The 20,243-nt window shown below is 38.8% G+C and overlaps 1 protein-coding gene across 10 annotated transcripts in view; it reads left to right on the top strand.

Moving 5' to 3' along the window:
* LOC134288082 (scavenger receptor class B member 1) overlaps nucleotides 1-20,243 on the top strand; it is a 682,758-nt gene that overhangs the window by 420,460 nt on the left and 242,055 nt on the right. For 9 of the 10 annotated variants that reach the window (XM_062851801.1, XM_062851795.1, XM_062851802.1 and 6 more), the window contains one exon: nucleotides 19,835-19,952. The exons of the other annotated variant lie outside the window; for it this stretch is intronic. In XM_062851801.1, the coding sequence (XP_062707785.1) occupies nucleotides 19,835-19,952 (118 nt within the window). The remainder of the gene's footprint in view (nucleotides 1-19,834; nucleotides 19,953-20,243) is intronic. 10 annotated transcript variants of the gene reach the window in all.

The following is a 20,243-nucleotide window of genomic DNA, read 5'->3' on the forward strand; positions in this document are numbered from 1 at the left end:
TCTTCGCTTCGGTATGTTCTGCGCGGTTAATCCTTGGGTAATTTCCGCACTTATTGTACAAGATAGATACGGACATGATTTTTTGTGCTGGCGACGATCTATGAGCGATTTTGCGCATTTTTGCGCGAAAACCTTCGGCGAAACGCGCAATATTGATTTTTAAAGTAGGGGTGGTGGGGGTAAAGTGGACAACCTAAGCATTGTGGTTGTTTCCAGTGGAAATGCGGCAAAATCCATCTGAAAAAATGTTATAGCTTGGTAATGAAAAAGTCATTATATTCGAATGTTCAGTTATGCTTAAAATAGTTCAATTTATCTTAAATCACCAAGAACAATTTAGCATTCATCCTCATGACTTTCGGCATGAATGATTTTTTGCCGAATGGCTCGATGTCTTTTCGGGAATTCTCACTTATCAGAAAGCTAGCCATTTGACAAGGTCTGGGGCAAGAATTCAATACCAAATGAATTATGATAAAAACGAACTTCGTTGTGGTATGGTTATAAGATCGTCAATTTGAAAGAACATTCAACATTTAAAAGAAGGAAACATTTCAGATTAAAATACTTATAGTTTTCAAAGGAATAGCTATAACTTCGAAAAAAAAAGTCATAGCTTGAAATAAAAAGAATTCTCAAATAAAAACTTCAACAACTATATTGTAACAGCATTTTATAGTTCTAAAAAACAGCCAATAATAAAAAGAAGGGAGAATTATTTGGTAAAATATGATTCAATATGATTCGGAATTAGCGCCAATAGCAAAAATTTAAGCATATTTTAGGAGAACACAATAGTTTCAAAAAAGGCCTGTTAGAAGCATACTGAGCTCTTCAGGATCAATATTTGAATGGACAAGTACATCACCTTCGGCCATCGGATATGCACGCTGAATATCAGGAAAAATGTTTGAATCAGCAACCTCTCCCTTCGTCGCAGTTTTCCTAAATGCATTGCATTTGCTTCTTACGTTTCCGTAAACCCTTAATATTTTTATTTCTTCTTTTTAGGTAATTTTAACTTATGCTAATTCTCCCCTCTAGGTAAACCTTCATGAATCACAACGTTGCTAAAGATTGCTCAAGGGTTACCCTTTTCTAACTGATTAAGTTTTATCAACTTCTAATAAATTGTCCACAGTGAACACTTTTTGGGCGACCTCCTGAATGATTTCGGGTTGGCGTTCGGGCTTGTGATTTGGAGACGTTAAAAAAAAACAAAACATTAAAAAATCCTCAAATCATAATTGCATTTTGACCGCCAGTTAGTCCTGTACTAGAGTGCTTGATGATCACTTGGCCTGATGATTATAAGGTCTAACGAAAGCTGGCTGTATAACACTGGGCCATAACATATTTATTATTGACAAATCATATGGGGATCAAGTCCACGGTTTTTTTTGCATTTTTCGGGTAAGTGTCGCATTCGGGTAAATGTCGTATTCGGGTATATGTCGTATTCTGGTGAATGTCGCATTCGGGTGAATGTCGCGATCGGGTATTTGTCGCATTCGCGTAAGTGACGTTCGGGTAAATGTCATTTATTTAGTTAACATCAAATTCATGATAATACTGAATCAACAATTTGCCGCCATAATACTCGATTTGCAGCTGCAGCTCTCCAACGTCGGTCACGCCCAACACTCGCCAGATCACGTTCCACCTGGTCCGCCCATCGTGCTCTCTACGCTCCACGCCTTCTTGTACCAACCGGATGGTTAGCAAACACCAACTTTGCAGGGTTGTTGTCCGGCATTCTTGCAACATGCCCTGCCCATCGTATCCTTCCGGCTTTGGCCACTTTCTGGATGCTGGGTTCGCCGTAAAGTGCAGCGAGCTCGTGGTTCATCCTTCTCCGCCACACACCGTTCTCCTGCACGCCGCCGAAGATCGTCCTTAGCACCCGTCGCTCGGAAACTCCGAGTGCTTGCAGGTCCTCCTCGAGCATCGTCCATGTCTCGTGTCCGTAGAGAACCACCGGTCTTATTGACGTCTTGTACATGGTACATTTGGTGCGGGGGTGAATCTTTTTTGACCGCAGTTTCTTCTGGAGCCCATAGTAGGCACGACTTCCACTGATGATGCGCCTTCGTATTTCACGGCTCTGTCAGCCGTTAGCAAGGATCCAAGATAGACGAATTCTTCTACCACCTCGAAAGTATCCCCGTCTATCGTAACATTGCTGCCAAGGCTTGTCCTGTCTCGCTCAGTCCCACCTACCAGCATGTACTTTGTCTTAGCCGCATTCACCACCAGTCCGACCTTTGCTGCTTCACGTTTCAGGCGGGTGTACTGTTCTGCCACCGTTCCAAATGTTCTAGCAATAATATCCATATCATCCGCAAAACAGACAAATTGGCTGGATTTCGTGAAGATCGTACCCCGGCTGTTGAGCCCGGCTCGTCGCATAACACCTTCCAGGGCGATGTTGAATAAAAGGCAGGAAAGTCCATCACCTTGTCGCAGTCCCCGTCGGGATTCAAATGAACTGGATAGTTCACCCGAAATCCTTACGCTGTTCTGCACACCGTCCATCGTTGCTCTTATCAGTCTAGTCAGCTTCCCGGGAAAGCTGTTCTCGTCCATGATTTTCCATAGCTCTGTGCGGTCGATACTGTCGTATGCCGCTTTGAAGTCGATGAATAGGTGATGCGTTGGGACCTGGTATTCACGGCATTTCTGGAGGATTTGCCGTACGGTGAAGATCTGGTCCGTTGTCGACCGGCCGTCGATGAAACCGGCTTGGTAACTTCCCACGAACTCATTTACTTTAGGTGAAAGACGACGGAAGATGATCTGGGATAGCACTTTGTAGGCGGCATTCAAAATGGTGATCGCTCGAAAGTTCTCACACATTAACTTGTCGCCTTTCTTGTGGATGGGACAGATTATCCCTTCCTTCCACTCCTCCGGTAGCTGTTCGGTTTCCCAGATCTTGACTACTAACTGGTGCAGACAGGTGGCCAACTTTTCCGGGCCCATCTTGATGAGTTCTGCTGCGATACCGTCCTTACCAGCCGCTTTGTTGTTTTTGAGCTGGTGGATGGCCTCCTTAACTTCCCTCAGCGTGGGAGTTGGTTCGTTCCCGTCCTCTGCTGCACCAACATAGTCATTTCCTCCGCTGCCTTGGTCCTCCGTGCCTACATTCTCTTCGCCATTCAGGTGCTCGTCGAAGTGCTGCTTCCACCTTTCGATCACCTCACGTTTGTCCGTCAGGAGGCTCCCTTCCTTATCCCTGCAAATTTCGGTTTGCGGCACGTAGCCTTTGCGGGATGCGTTGAGCTTCTGGTAGAACTTGCGTGTTTCCTGTGAACGGCACAGCAGTTCCATTTCCTCGCACTCCGCTTCTTCCAGGCGGCGCTTTTTCTCCCGGAAGAGACGGGTCTGCTGCTTCCGCTTCTGTCTGTATCGCTCCACATTCTGTCGGGTTCCATGCTGCAGCATTACCGCCCGCGCTGCATCCTTCTCCTCCAGAACCGCTCTACACTCCTCGTCGAACCAATCGTTTCCTCGACTCCGTTCTACGTACCAGATAGTGCTCTCGGCTGCGTTGTTGATGGCTGCTTTGACTGTACTCCAGGAGTCCTCTAGAGGGGCCACATCGAGCACACCCTCGTCCGGCAACGCTGCCTCGAGATTCTGCGCGTATGCGGTGGCGACATTCGGGTAAATGTGTTTCGGGTAAATGGTTTTCGGGTAAATGTTATAGAACCACTTTGGGCACTTTTGAAAATGGATTTTTTTATTTCAAGATATGGTTCAAACCTGTTTGATGTCTTTAGGACTATTATGAAGCAATACTTTCCCCTTCATTTGGTTGAAATTGTTTTTCAAACAGATTCTTTATTCCTGACGAGAAAAGACATCGAATAATCCAAAAATATATATTTAACGTATCAGAACATATGCTCTGTATGCCTTGTTTCTACAGTTCATAAATTTCAAAGTATTGATCAATTCATTCAAAATGTATCAACGTAGCATATACAATCGAATATTTGAATCGTTTTACATTATAAATGAACTTTTCACCTAAACAAAGGATTGATGGTCACTTTTTTAAGGCTGTTTATATAACAATATCACGCTGCTCATAATACTAAAGATACCACAGAACCATCTAAAAACGCATATATTTATTGAAATCATGTACGATATAGTATTAGGGCAGTTCAGACTTCAAATATGTTAAAAATTCAAAGCTTCCATATGTTCATTGCAATCTTTGGTGCAAAACTAGAGTCCTGTCAAATTTTCAGCCATTTCGGTGATAATTTAATGGTGGCCCAAAAGCAAAATAGGTTTATATGGGAATTAATATGAATAATTTTCGACAAAGATTATCCACGTTGTAGAACATTAACACATGGATAAAGTCATAGGGTCAAAGTCAAATTGAATTCTTCAGATATCAATGATGAATGTTGCCGAAGACCGCAACTCATTTAGACTCTCCAAAAAGAAGTTATTAATCAATATTCATCCATGCATGCTTGTACAGAAGACCACTGCTCGACCGACACGCAATCATAGTATGCGTGTTAGCTTCTTGCACACCTTGCAGGACATCGTGTATGAAGATGCGCATTCGAGTGGGAATTTGTCAAATATTTTTTTTGCCGATTGTCGAAATAAGTTCCGGTCTTCGGCAACATTCATCATTGAGATCTGAAGAATTCAATTTGGCTGTGGCCCTATGACTTTAGCCATGTGTAAATGCTACACGGAGAACTTTTTTTGAAAATTATCCATAGTAATTCCCATATAAACCTATTTTCTCTTGGCCCACCGAAATGGCCAAAAATTTTACAGGACTCTAGTTTTGTACTAAAGATTGTAATGAACATATGGGAGCTTTGAATTTTTAACATGTTTGAAATCTGAACTGCCCTAACATAGTGTGCTACCATATTGGTACAATGTAGTTGGCAAAACTACTGGCATGAACTGTGAAAAGAACCGGATGGTAAAATGAACCGGAACTTTGGTGGTGATACACTGATGGTTTGATGAGCTTTTACATTTCGGGGAAAGCTTTCATTGGCGTGAATCTCAACGAGGATGAAGTCAGAGGATTACATTGAATTGCTGAAAATAAGCTTCATTGAACACGGCGAGTGTTTGATGGGCCCAGATTTCGTCTTCAAGCAGGACAATGCCGCGATTTACAACTCTAAGACTGACTAAGGCCTGGTTTTCTAACAACAGCATAGAAGCTCTCAAGTGGCCCGCTTGTTCTCTGGGTCTGAATCCCATAGAAAACCTTTGGGCTATTCTTACTCGTTGCGTTTATAAGAACGGCAAACAATTCAACAACGATAACATGCTGAAACGTCGTATTCGTGGATGCTTACAGTAGATCGAGTAGGGTACGCTGGAAAAAATGATTTTGTCCATGAAATCACGGCTTGTTGAAGTACATTCGAAACAATGGCTCGTATGCTCACTACTACGATCTAAAAAATGTGCTTGAACTTATTTTTTGTTGAAATATAAATAAACGCTGATCAAAAGTTAAAGTGGTGCTATTTTTATTTCGCTTATTTTTTCATAAATTTTTCGGTTTAAATGTAAACGATCCACAATAATATGACCGTAATCAGCTGTACAGTTGAGGAATCGATTATACTATCATTCAAAATCGAAGATATCAAAACTGATGTGGAAATTCAAAAAATATACTGAAAACACAGGGTGGTGCTATTCTTATTTCGCTCAGTGTAAATAGTAAAAGTGGGTTTGGCTCAGATTTTATATTTTCCCTGTCATTTGACATATCGACGACATTCGTCGGTCTTCTTCTTATTTTTATAGAAGTAGTTTTCCTTAGGTAGTGCGATAACTGGTACAGGCACCCTAGGCGATTTTGATCAAGTTTATTGCTAATTTCTAATTTTTAATCAAGCGATAATATAGCTGCCTTTTTTGTTTTGTCTTATCAGCAGCACTGCTGCCCCCGCTTTTGCTTTGGGTGGCATTAGGCTTCACCACCCCCAGAAAAAGCAGCAACCAAGGCAGCAGCTGCAATGCTGCTAATAAAACAAAACAAAGATCCGTTGGTCGGATTACTAATCTATCTATATATATAAAAGTCAATGTAAGTTTGTATGTTTGTATGTTTATTTGTTTGTATGTATGTATGTATGTTCCAGCATAACTCCGGAATGCCTCAACCATTTTCAACCAAATTTGGTATACACATTTGTTAAATTAAGGAGCTGGTTATAAGGGTTTTGGAATTCAAGATGGCGGCTTGGGTTCCAAGATGGCGGCCAAAACGTCAGAAGGCATGCTATTTAACGGTAAATCTTTTACGAATACCATGCAATATTGGTATCTATCGACCGGGCTTGATGAGTAGAAGTCAAAAATTAATATCCGACGCCATTTTGAAATCCAAGATGGCGGCCCTTAATCCAAGATGGTGGACAATAATCCAAGATAGCGGCCATGGAATGGTGGTTTGAGCTATGATACCATGCAATATGGGTATCTATCGATCGGGCTTGATGAGTAGAAGTCAGAAATAGATATTTGACGCTATTTTGAAATCCAAGATGGCGGACTACAATACAAGATGGCGGCCATGGAATGGTGGTTTGAGCTATGACACCATGCAATATGGGTATCTATCGATCGGGCTTGATGAGTAGAAGTCAAAAATCAATATCCGACGCCATTTTGGAATCCACGATGGCGGACTATAAATCCAACATGGCGGACCATAATCCAAGATGGCGGCCATGAAATGGTAGTTTGAACTATGATATCATGCAATATGGGTATCTATCGATCGGTCTTGACGAGTAGAAGTCAAAAATAGATATTTGACGCCATTTTGAAATCCAAGATGGCGGACTATAATCCAAAATGGCGGCCATGGGATGGTGGTTTGTGCTATGATACCATGCAATATGGGTATCTATCAAACGGGCTTGACGAGTAGAAGTCAAAAATAGATATTTGACGTCAATTGGGAACCAAGGAGACGGACCATAATTCAAGATGGCAGCCATAGAATGGAGGTTTGAGCTATGATCCTATGCAATATGGGTATCTATCGATCGGGCTTGATGAGTAGAAGTCAAAAATAGATATATGATGCCATTTTGGAATCCAATATGGCGGACCATAATCCAAGATGGCGGCCATGGAATGGTTGTTTCAGCTATGATCCCATGCAATATAGGTATCTATCGATCGGGCTTGATGAGTAGAAGTCAAAAATCAATATCCGACGCCATTTTGAAATCCAAGATGGCTGACTATAATCCAAGATGGCGGCCATGGAATGGTGGTTTGAGCTATGATACCATGCAATATGGGTATCTATTGATCGGGCTTGATGAGTAGAAGTCAAAAATCAATATTCGACGCCATTTTGGAATCCTAGATGGCGGAGCACAATCCAAGATGGCGGACCATATTCCAAGATGGCGGCCATGGAATGGTGGTTTGAGCTATGACACCATGCAATGGGTATCTATCGATCGGGCATGATGAGTAGAAGTCAAAAATCAATATCCGGCGGGTTATAATCCAAGATGGCGGACCATATTCCAAAAGCCATGAATTGATAGATTGAGCTATGATACCATGCAATATGGGTATCTATCGATCGGGCTTGATGAGTAGAAGTCAAAAATCAATATCCGGCGCCATTTTGAAATCCAATATGGCGGACCATATTTCAAGATGGCGGCAGTGAAATGGTGGTTTGAGTCATGACACCATGCAATTTGTGTTTCTATCGATCGGGCTTGATGAATAGAAGTAAAAATCAATAACCGACGCCATTTTGGAATCCAAGATGGCAGACCATAATCCAAGATGGCTGACCATATTCCAAAATGGCGGCCATGGAATGGTGGTTTGAGCTATGACACCATGCAATATGAGTATCTATCGATCGTGCTTGATGAGTAGAAGTCAAAAATCAATATCCGACGCCATTTTGAAATCCAATATGGCGGACCATATTTCAAGATGGCGGCAGTGGAATGGTGGTTTGAGTCATGACACCATGCAATTTGTGTTTCTATCGATCGGGCTTGATGAATAGAAGTAAAAATCAATAACCGACGCCATTTTGGAATCCAAGATGGCAGACCATAATCCAAGATGGCGGGCCATATTCCAAAATGGCGGCCATGGAATGGTGGTTTGAGCTATGACACCATGCAATATGAGTATCTATCGATCGTGCTTGATGAGTAGAAGCCAAAAATCAATATACGGCGCCATTTTGGAATCCAAGATGGTGGACCACAACCCAAGATAGCGGACCATATTCCAAGATGGCGGCCATGGAATGGTGGTTTGAGCTATGACACCATGCAATATGGGTATCTATCGATCGAGCATTATGAGTACAGGTCGGATTCGATTATCTGGGGGTTCAATTAACCGGGGGCCCCATTATCCGGGGCTCGATTATCCGGAAAAAATGGCTCGATTATCATGAGCATGAGCATGATTGACCGCCCGCGGTTGCTCCTCTGTTATTGCAAGGACAACTGCATTTACATAATGAACCAACAGATGGTGCTTGGGATTAGCTTTCTCTTCATTGTGTAAATGCTGGAATCCCAATACTTTTCAATAAGCAATACCAGCGCCGGCCGCGTCCGAATGCAGGTCAATTGAGGATAGGGAAGGAAGTGATGACGTGATTCTCGCTTAGGCCAATAACCGAGGAATTCTCTGCGTTACTACGAGAAATCACTAGGAGTTTGGACAGGGGAAATGGAGATATGTTGAGGATTTCATCGTGGTAAACGAATGTCATGTTTTGATTCGCGATTAATAATGCGCTCAAGAAGAAATACCCTTCTAAACCGTGGACGACGAACGCGATCTATTGTGCCTCAAAACTCACCCTACATAAGTTATACATTCGCAACTAAGGAGAATACAATGCTAAATACCGACGCATCTGTAGTTTGCGTTTCCGCGCGAGACAATGCTAAACGCGATCAATTCACAAGTATTAACAAAATAACACGTTGTAAATAAATCAGAAACATCTTACCGCATGGTTCACCGTCTATCTTTTACCGATCCTCTCTTTTTTTCAGAAATTCATGCAACCTTTATTTGAGTCGAAACATTTATTCATTTAGACTAAAATATTACAAATGTCGACACCGAAGATGACGAACCATTCAAATTTTTGTGTACATGCAAAAAATGAAAAAAAAAAATTTATTATCTACTAAATGTGCATTTGGAACTAGCGCCGACACATGACGTGACGAACTTTTCAATATTTGTTAGATAAATACACAAAAACCAGAGCAGAATTTTATACATCCTTTAGCATTAATTATTATGATAAAATGGAACGAGCTCACCAATAAACATCCTTCGGAGTGTCCAGTGCATATGTGCTGCAGCATCTTCCACTAACTGGCCTCGAAATCACACTGAACCGCTACAACAACACACGGGTACGACGATGTGCACATTCAAATTGTCGACGACGACGCGGCCGATCCGAATGAAAAAAGCGGCACTTTCACTTTGCCTCCAAAAACAAACTAAACCGCCCCGTACGAAGATAAGCACGCACACAGGACGACGACGCGATGCAACGAACCAAGACGGACTCATATGAGAAATATACACAAATAGATACATGATAGACAAAGTGAAAGAGATAATTTTCAAGATACAACTTTCGACATTGACAACAAGAAACAAGTCGACACTCATGGTGACGAACTATACAAATTTGATCAAAATGTTCAAAAGATACATATACACATAATGAATAAATAAAATAATGAAAAGAGAGACATCCAGAAAGAAATTAACAAAGGAGCAGCAATCTCACAAGATAAAAAAGCCCACCACGACCACACGATGACGCGCGATCCGACGAACCCGAGCTATCATTTTTCACTGATGGCTAGATGGCTACTTCTTTGTAGCACCGCCATCCTGAATGCCGTATGCGAGGGAACTAGAAAAAAAAGCCCACACACACGACGACGCGCGATTCGACGAACCCGAGCTATCACTTTTCACTGATGGCTAGATGGCTACTTCTTTGTAGCACCGCCATCCTGAATGCCGTATGCGAGGGAACTAGAAAAAAAAAAGCCCACACACACGACGACGCGCGATCCGACGAACCCGAGCTATCACTTTTCACTGATGGCTAGGTGGCTACTTCTTTGTAGCACCGCCATCCTGAATGCCGTTTGCGAGAGAACTAGAAACTAGAAAATAAAGCCCACACACACGACGACGCGCGATCCGACGAACCCGAGCTATCACTTTTCACTGATGGCTAGGTGGCTACTTCTTTGTAGCACCGCCATCCTGAATGCCGTTTGCGAGAGAACTAGAAACTAGAAAATAAAGCCCACACACACGACGACGCGCGATCCGACGAACCCGAGCTATCACTTTTCACTGATGGCTAGGTGGCTACTTCTTTGTAGCACCGCCATCCTGAATGCCGTTTGCGAGAGAACTAGAAACTAGAAAAAAAAGCCCACACACAAGACGACGCGCCATCCGACGAACCCAAGCTATCACTTTTCACTCCCGGAAAAAATGGCTCGATTATCCGGGGAAAAGTTTGTTTTTGCTTTGTTTACAAATTCTTAGATTACAATATGTCAGAATATGTAATAAACATCAAATACACCACCTGTATAAAGGATTTAGCCTATTTGAAAATTGTTTTTATTTTTTTCAGATTTTTCAGTTAAAATTTCATTTCTAGAAAACATGGTTATTATAATACCATATGTTGAGTTTAGGCACTACAACGTCATGCATGTTAGTTGCTATGTTTAACGAACAGTTTTTGATTGAAGAACATCAAAAATAAAAGAAAAGAAGCATGGCCCGATTATCCGGGTGATTCGATTATCCGGGGTGAAATAATTTTGGAGTCACCCGGATAATCGAGTCCGACCTGTAGAAGTCAAAAATCAATATCCGGCGGATTACAATCCAAGAAGGGAGACGAACCAGCCAAGGGCTGAAAGTCTCTCAAATAAAGATAAGATAAGATAATCCAAGATGGCGGACCATATTCCAAAAGCCATGAAATGATAGATTGAGTTATTATACCAAGCAATATGGATGTTACGTGAGAATGTACCTTCGAACCCCTGTGCAGTGTCGGAGTTGGTTGTCTATACATGTGTATTGTTTTATACTTCGTGTTTTCTGTTAGTCCCGTTCTGTCAAATATGTCACACAATAGAATAAGTGAAAACAAGGCACAGAATGGGCGCGTATAGATTATTAGAATTTATATGTGAAGAAATCACCGAAGTTGTAAATGTTTTAAATGTTTTTATGTTTTATTATAATAATAAAGCATCATTACAGCTTTGTAGCATGTGGCAAATGGTACAACTTAGCGTTTTATTTGCCCTGCTAAAAGGTCGGTGCCCATACATGCTCTGTTCTCAACAATGGGTATCTATCGATCGGGCTTGATGAGTAGAAGTCAAAAATCAATATCCGACGCTATTTTGGAATCCAAGATGGCGGACTATAAATCCAAGATGGCCGATCATATTCCAAGATGGCGGCCATGGAATGGTGGTTTGAGCTATGACACCATGCAATATGAGTATCTATCGATCGTGCTTGATGAGTAGAAGCCAAAAATCAATATACGGCGCCATTTTGGAATCCAAGATGGTGGACCACAATCCAAGAGGGCGGACCATATTCCAAGATGGCGGCCATGGAATGGTGGTTTGAGCTATGACACCATGTAATATGGGTATCTATCGATCGGGCTTGATGAGTAGAAGTAAAAAATCAATATCCGACGCCATTTTGGAATCCAAGATGGCGGACTACAATCCAAGATGGAGGACCATATTCCAATATGGTGGCCATGGAATGGTGGTTTGAGCTATGACACCATGCAATATGGATATCTATAATAGAAATACACTAGAACTCCAGTGGCGCTGTAGTCACTTTTCCTATTTAATTTAATTAAAAACTTTTATTGTAATAATTGATTGTTTTTAAGTGCCCAGGTTGAAGACCATCATTTGTTTTGGTAAACAAAATTTATTTGACACTTCTAGTACCGCTACTAACGCTGCAAGGGCATGGCAAACTAGATGTTAGTCACACGAACAGCCACGACATTGGACTTCTGTGGCTAGTTATTCTAATGTATCTATCGATCGAGCATGATGAGTAGAAGTCAAAAATCAATATCCGGTGGATTATAATCCAAGATGGCGGATCATATTCCAAAAGCCATGAATTGATAGATTGAGCTATTATACCAAGCAATATGGGTATCTATCGATCGGGCTTGATGAGTAGAAGTCAAAAATCAATATCCAACGCCATTTTGGAATCCAAGATGGCGGTCAATTTCTGGGATTTTTTATCTGAAATAGTAACTTTTTCCATAGTAAATCCTATGCAAACTAAGAACCACTGGCGCTGAAAATTTGCACGGCAGACAATTAAACGTTCCATAATAAATACAAAATTTCCCATAAATAATTCGAAAAGTCCCAGTGAATAAACAGGGGTGTAAGCAGTAATAAAGCAGTAACAAAAGTTCCATGAACAACTAAAAAGATGCATAAATAAATCAAAAGTTTCCATAAATAATTGATTTTCGAGCAATTAAAATGTAAAAAATGCAATGAATAAATCAACTGTTGCAATTAAAAAGAGCAATTTTTTCCACCAAATAACTTCCAATTTTCCATAAATAAATCCGCTTTTTCCATAATAAATTAGAAAATTTGAAAAAGCAATAAAAACTACAAAAAAATGCAATAAAAAATGACTAAATTACTCATGAAAAACAAATGCACACACTTAGCTTATTTTACAGTATACGGTAAGTTTTTACCGAATTCTCAACAGCTGAACGTTCGGTAGTTCGTTCGGTAATCGAAAAAAGTACTGAACGTACGGTAATTTAGATTTTCGGCGAGCTGTCAATAATTGATTTTCGAGCAATTAAAATGTAAAAAATGCAATGAATAAATCAACTGTTGCAATTAAAAAAAGCAATTTTTTCCACCAAATAACTTCCCATTTTCCATAAATAAATCCGATTTTTCCATAATAAATTAAAAAATTTGAAAAAGCAATAAAAACTACAATAAAAAATGACTAAATTACTCATGAAAAACAAATGCACACACTTAGCTTATTTTACAGTATACGGTAAGTTTTTACCGAATTCTCAACAGCTGAACGTTCGGTAGTTCGTTCGGTAATCGAAAAAAGTACTGAACGTACGGTAATTTAGATTTTCGGCGAGCTGTCAAAAATTACCGGAGTGTTCGGTAATGTTGTGTCGTGGACTACCGTAGGTTTTCGGCAATTCTTTGTTTTTTGGGAGATTTACCGTACTTCGGTATATTGTTAAATTAGAAAACAGACATAATTTTGATTTTTTTTTTCATTTATTAGGCAAAATGTGGCACAATAGTAAAGTAGGTGGTAACATTATCACATTCAAATGCATATCTGCTTAAATAGGCGAGAACGAGGGTTCATCTAGCAAGACAGTTTTCACGTAAATGGCACGCAGGAGGACCTGGAACAACATGTTGTTATTAATGCGCAGTTATCAAAAATAATGTATGAATACTTACGCAACTGCTGTGGCGATGTTGATAGGGCCTGTAAGATCCAATCGCTTCACTTTTCTTTCGATAACTTCACTTTCTATTAGAAATTAATACAACATTCACGAAGCAAGTTGACAAGAGTGGAAAGTATGTCAACGGTGTGACGACTTTGACAGAAGTAAACAGTTTACAGAAATTCGGTAATGAAGCGTGAGGAGGACAGACTTTTTCGGATTTTTTTTACAGGATACGGCAATCTCTTCATTTTACAGTGTGTACTGTGATATTTTTGACAGATGGTGACTAAATCACAAATCGATCGGTAAAAAAAAAAATACCGAACACTTGTAAAACGAACAATAATTACCGGAGTTCGGTGTTTTTTTGACTTTACCGAATTGTTCCAGTAAAATAATTACCGTTTACACGTTGTAACGCAATCATATGTCTATTGATTGAGATTTGAAACCACGGCTTCGCAATTTGATAGGACACAGAGCACGCAACGAAAACTTACTGAAACGGCCATATATTATTTTCGTTTCTCTATGAAACCTGAGATTATATACACATAACACTTCCTCAAAGTGCCGTTGAAAAATGGTGAGAACACATGATTTAGCTTTAATTCATTTTGAACTGTTTGTTGACAGAGCAAAATATAAACAATCATAATTTATATTGAAAGCTATGAAACTAATAAACACAATGTACACTGTTGGCAGAAACGACAATAAAATTCAAGTTATGGTATTGAACTTAGCCTATCTCTTTTCAGCTTAATGTTTTTTTTTAACAGTTTTTAATTGAATGACTTCTTTGATTTCCATTCCATAAATTTGTATATTGTGCGGCCAACACAATGGCACACTATGCCGTAGAATCGTATCAGTAATCTTAAAGTTAAGTATACTTAGTATGTTTCGAAATTCTAGGTTTTTGATAGTTTTTCATATGGCTTTTATGTCACCTGGAATCTCTTCATCTTCAGCATGGTCTTGCTGAAAACCGGCACCCATTTGGTTAAATGGGACTTCACATTTGCTTCAATCATGCACAATAAATAAACCCGAGCAAAGCCGGGTCATTCAGCTAGTTGGTAATAATTTAATAACTTTTTTCACAAGCATCCGATTGTTTAGCAGTCTTTGGAGGAATGATTCATAAATGATGTCTCTACAAGTAGCGTTGTTTGATTTGAATTAAGGAGACAAGGGGCAATTTCTGGGATTTTTTATCTGAAATAGTAACTTTTTCCATAGTAAATCCTATGCAAACTAAGAACCACTGGCGCTGAAAATTTGCACGGCAGACAATTAAACGTTCCATAATAAATACAAAATTTCCCATAAATAATTCGAAAAGTCCCAGTGAATAAACAGGGGTGTAAGCAGTAATAAAGCAGTAACAAAAGTTCCATGAACAACTAAAAAGATGCATAAATAAATCAAAAGTTTCCATAAATAATTGATTTTCGAGCAATTAAAATGTAAAAAATGCAATGAATAAATCAACTGTTGCAATTAAAAAGAGCAATTTTTTCCACCAAATAACTTCCAATTTTCCATAAATAAATCCGATTTTTCCATAATAAATTAGAAAATTTGAAAAAGCAATAAAAACTACAAAAAAATGCAATAAAAAATGACTAAATTACTCATGAAAAACAAATGCACACACTTAGCTTATTTTACAGTATACGGTAAGTTTTTACCGAATTCTCAACAGCTGAACGTTCGGTAGTTCGTTCGGTAATCGAAAAAAGTACTGAACGTACGGTAATTTAGATTTTCGGCGAGCTGTCAATAATTGATTTTCGAGCAATAAAAATGTAAAAAATGCAATGAATAAATCAACTGTTGCAATTAAAAAAAGCAATTTTTTCCACCAAATAACTTCCAATTTTCCATAAATAAATCCGATTTTTCCATAATAAATTAGAAAATTTGAAAAAGCAATAAAAACTACAATAAAAAATGACTAAATTACTCATGAAAAACAAATGCACACACTTAGCTTATTTTACAGTATACGGTAAGTTTTTACCGAATTCTCAACAGCTGAACGTTCGGTAGTTCGTTCGGTAATCGAAAAAAGTACTGAACGTACGGTAATTTAGATTTTCGGCGAGCTGTCAAAAATTACCGGAGTGTTCGGTAATGTTGTGTCGTGGACTACCGTAGGTTTTCGGCAATTCTTTGTTTTTTGGGAGATTTACCGTACTTCGGTATATTGTTAAATTAGAAAACAGACATAATTTAGATTTTTTTTTTCATTTATTAGGCAAAATGTGGCACAATAGTAAAGTAGGTGGTAACATTATCACATTCAAATGCATATCTGCTTAAATAGGCGAGAACGAGGGTTCATCTAGCAAGACAGTTTTCACGTAAATGGCACGCAGGAGGACCTGGAACAACATGTTGTTATTAATGCGCAGTTATCAAAAATAATGTATGAATACTTACGCAACTGCTGTGGCGATGTTGATAGGGCCTGTAAGATCCAATCGCTTCACTTTTCTTTCGATAACTTCACTTTCTATTAGAAATTAATACAACATTCACGAAGCAAGTTGACAAGAGTGGAAAGTATGTCAACGGTGTGACGACTTTGACAGAAGTAAACAGTTTACAGAAATTCGGTAATGAAGCGTGAGGAGGACAGACTTTTTCGGAATTTTTTTACAGGATACGGCAATCTCTTCATTTTACAGTGTGTACTGTGATATTTTTGACAGATGGTGACTAAATCACAAATCGATCGGTAAAAAAAAAAATACCGAACACTTGTAAAACGAACAATAATTACCGGAGTTCGGTGTTTTTTCGACTTTACCGAATTGTTCCAGTAAAATAATTACCGAACAGCGAAATTCAATCTGAGTGTGGCAGGAAAGTATGAGGCAGTGAAATGCTGAATCGCACTTATATGACTGAAACGACTGAAAAGCCTGCCTAACTATGACTGCAATTTACCGAGCAATCGCTTGCTGTCTGCACTCGCTATCGCTCGTCGGACCTAAAAAAGGGATAACATCTATGTTTGCATTATACCGGGCAAATTCTGCCGCCACAGTTCCTCAATCCTCTATGCGGCTTCGCCGCATGGTCTATGCATTTTTTGGCTCAAAATGCATTTACGTTTATTGCTCGTTTTTGACATTTATTAATTATTTATTTTTTGTTTATTGCACTTTTTGAAATATTTATTGCTATTTAATTTTTTTTTTTATTCTGAATTTTCTAATTTATTATGGAAAAATCGGATTTATTTATGGAAAACTCGAAGTTATTTGGTGGGAAAAATGGCTTTTTTTATTGCACCAGTTGATTTATTCATTGCATTTTTGATTTTTTTAATTACTCAAAAATCAATTATTTATGGGAACTTTTGAATTATTTTTGCATTTTTTATTTGTTTACGGAACTTTTGTAATTTATTACTGCTTACACCCCTGTTTCTTCACTGGGACTTTTGGAATTATTTATGAAGAAGGATCACTTTCTTACGAGTCGTTTATATTTTAGCCAAATTTGCACAGTTCATATGGGACCTAGATGGAATCCAAAAAGTCGAATGGAGCGAGAATTTAATTTTTGTCCCATACTACTGTGTCGCTTCTCGACTCCGCTATTGCCTGCTTTTTAGGCTTGCGATTGTTCACCACTATCACCCCCGTTTTATGGTCCGTGAGTACTAGCTGCCTCGACCTCATCCAGTCTTTCACTAAGCCTATCGCGTGCGCTGCTGTCAGCTCAACTTCCTCTGTTGACCACATTACCACGCGGGTAATATCATCGGCAAAGTCAACCAGCTTTATGCCTGGTGGAAGTGTGAGCCGCAAAACGCCATCATACGTGGCGTTCCATAGCACCGGGCCCAGGATGGATCCATGAGGTACCCCCACGGTTATGTTGTAGCTCCTTTCACCTTCCTCGGTGTCATAGACTAGCACCTAGGACTAGCAGCCTAGGTGGTATATGGTACATTCAATGGTGACCCAGCTGACGCGTCGTGGCATTGACTGATTACTGGACTTTACAATTATTTAGTTAGCTAGAGGCGAATATCAAAACAGAACATGCCACAAAAGTTCAGCTTATTGGGCACAGTGCACAGTGGCTGATTACGTCATTTTAGCGCGCTTAATTAATAACTTTTAAACTATGACGTTTAGCATCATGGTGTCTTCGAGAAAGTTTTTCGCTATAATAAGGAGCTTCTTTTGAACTATTGTAAGAAATGATCAATCCCCCTAAAAGTGAGATAGAAAAGTTATTTTTTGCATTTTTCAAGATACAAGGTTGGTGTCTTCACAAAAATTGTAGATAATGTTATTTGGAGCAACTTTGTCAAAGACGCCAAGTTTGTAATTCCGTTACTTTTCAAGATACGTTACGTTTTTTATCATCAGCCCCTTGAAAAGGGTTTTTGCGCAATAACTTTCGAAGGATTGATCCTACATTTTTCTGATGTTCTACAAAGTTATAGATAATGGTTAAACACATAACTTTGCCGAACACGACATCCTGCTAATTTCAAAAATAAAATAGTTATTACGGTTTTTGTAGTTTTTTGGGGCATATTTCAAGCATATATAAACTAGCTATAGGCAATTATATGCAAATTTCCTTTTACGCATGTAAATATACAAGTAATTGCCTCTCTTAGAATGCCAAAACCATCAAACTGTAAGAGACTGTAAGATGGTTTTTGTACAGAAACTTTCAACCATCTATGCTACTTTTATATGGGATTTATCCGTATCTTCACCATATTTTTTTGAGAGTTCATTCCAGCTTGCATTTGTATTGTTATTGTAAGTGTGTGAATATATAGAAAGGATTGTGGTGCATTCTGCAACATTCATGAAGTACGTTACATGAAAACTTACTATCTACTTCTATTTTCTGACTAACTGGCAGTGCTGCACGTAGTCCACGAAAAGAACGCATAAAGTGTTACTTTTTTTGTCAGATCACGATTAAACAGCACCTTACTGTAAAGTACAATAAGATTTATAATTAGCTATAACTATTGTAGACATGTACTAGAGGGAGCCTTCACAAAATATGTCACGCGCAAGTTTAGAATTTGAGAAAAAAAAAATGGGACTTCATTCGCTCTTTTCGTGGACTACATGCAGCACTGTGAGTTAGTAAGAAAATATAAATAGATGATAAGTTTTCGTGTAACGTACTTCATGAATGCTCCAGAATGCATCACAATCCATTCTATATATTCACACACACGTACAATAACAATAAAAATGCAAGCTGCCATGAACTGTCAAATAAATATGTTGAAGATATGAATAAATCCCATATAAAAGTAACATAGATGGTTGAAAGTTTCTGTACAAAAACCATCTTACAGTTTCTTACAGTTTGATGCTTTTGGCTTTCTCAAAGAGGCAATTACTTGTAAATTCACATGCTTGAAAGGAAATTTGCATATAATTGCCTATAGCTAGGTTATATATGCTTGAAATATGGCCCAAAAAACTATAAAAACCGTTATAACTATTTTATTTTTGAAATTAGAAGGATGTCGTGTTCGGCGAAGTTATGTGTTTTACCATTATCTATAACTTTGTAGAACATCAGAAAAATGTAGAATCAATCCTTCGAAAGTTATTGCGCAAAAACCCTTTTCAAGGGGCTGATGATAAAAAACGTAACGTATCTTAAAAAGTAACGGAGTTACAAACTTGGCGTCTTTGACAAAGTTGCTCCAAATAACATTATCTACAACTTTTGTGAAGACACCAACCTTGTATCTTAAAAAATGCAAAAACTAAATTTTCTATCTCACTTTTAGGGGGATTGATCATATTTTGCTATAGTTCAAAAGAAGCTCCTTATTATAGCGAAAAACTTTCTCGAAGACACCATGACGCTAAACGTCATAGTTAAAAGGTTATTAATTAAGCGCGCTAAAATGACGAAATCAGCCACTGTGCAGTGGTTTAATTACTCCCTGGGATGAAAAAAAAGTCATGGATAAGTCCATCACACATAAGATTGGATTTACTTGAATTTTAACGATATAAGCTGTGCATTCCTTTCGAAAATGATAGATTGCGAGCACTTTTGCGTAAAGTTTTTTTTTTTCGATACAACATTGCCGTTGCGGTGTTTGCTCTCCAAGGAATCTAACAATCAAATATATTTTGTAGTCATAAATAAATAAATAAATAAATAAATAAATAAATAAACAACAATCTAATAAATTTACAGGTTCAAGCTGGTAGTAAACATGAGGTTGGCGGTATTCAAGCAACAAAGTTCGTCTTTGAAGATAATGCCCTTGACAACGGCCATATCGACGTTAGAAATAAGTGTTTCTGCAGAAAAGGTAAGATTTATCTATGAAAAAAAAAAATAATCCTAACAAAGTTCCAGAGCTATGTAGAAAGATGTTTCGGAAGCTCATTATCTTAATAGCACAAAGGGCAAATGCTCGAAATGTTATGTCGGATAAGGTCGGACATAGTGCGTTGAATAGAGGTCCAGCGCATTACTCCCGACGTTAGGATACACGCAAAGACATAAAAAAATTAACGGTTGTCACATGTGAAGAAACTTTGGATTTCTGTCAATGTATCAGGTATCAGTAGGTCGGCTCCAGAGGCACGTTCTCCTCCAT

Source organism: Aedes albopictus, chromosome 2 (genome assembly GCF_035046485.1).
Source record: "Aedes albopictus strain Foshan chromosome 2, AalbF5, whole genome shotgun sequence".
NCBI classification, from domain to species: Eukaryota; Metazoa; Arthropoda; class Insecta; order Diptera; family Culicidae; genus Aedes; species Aedes albopictus.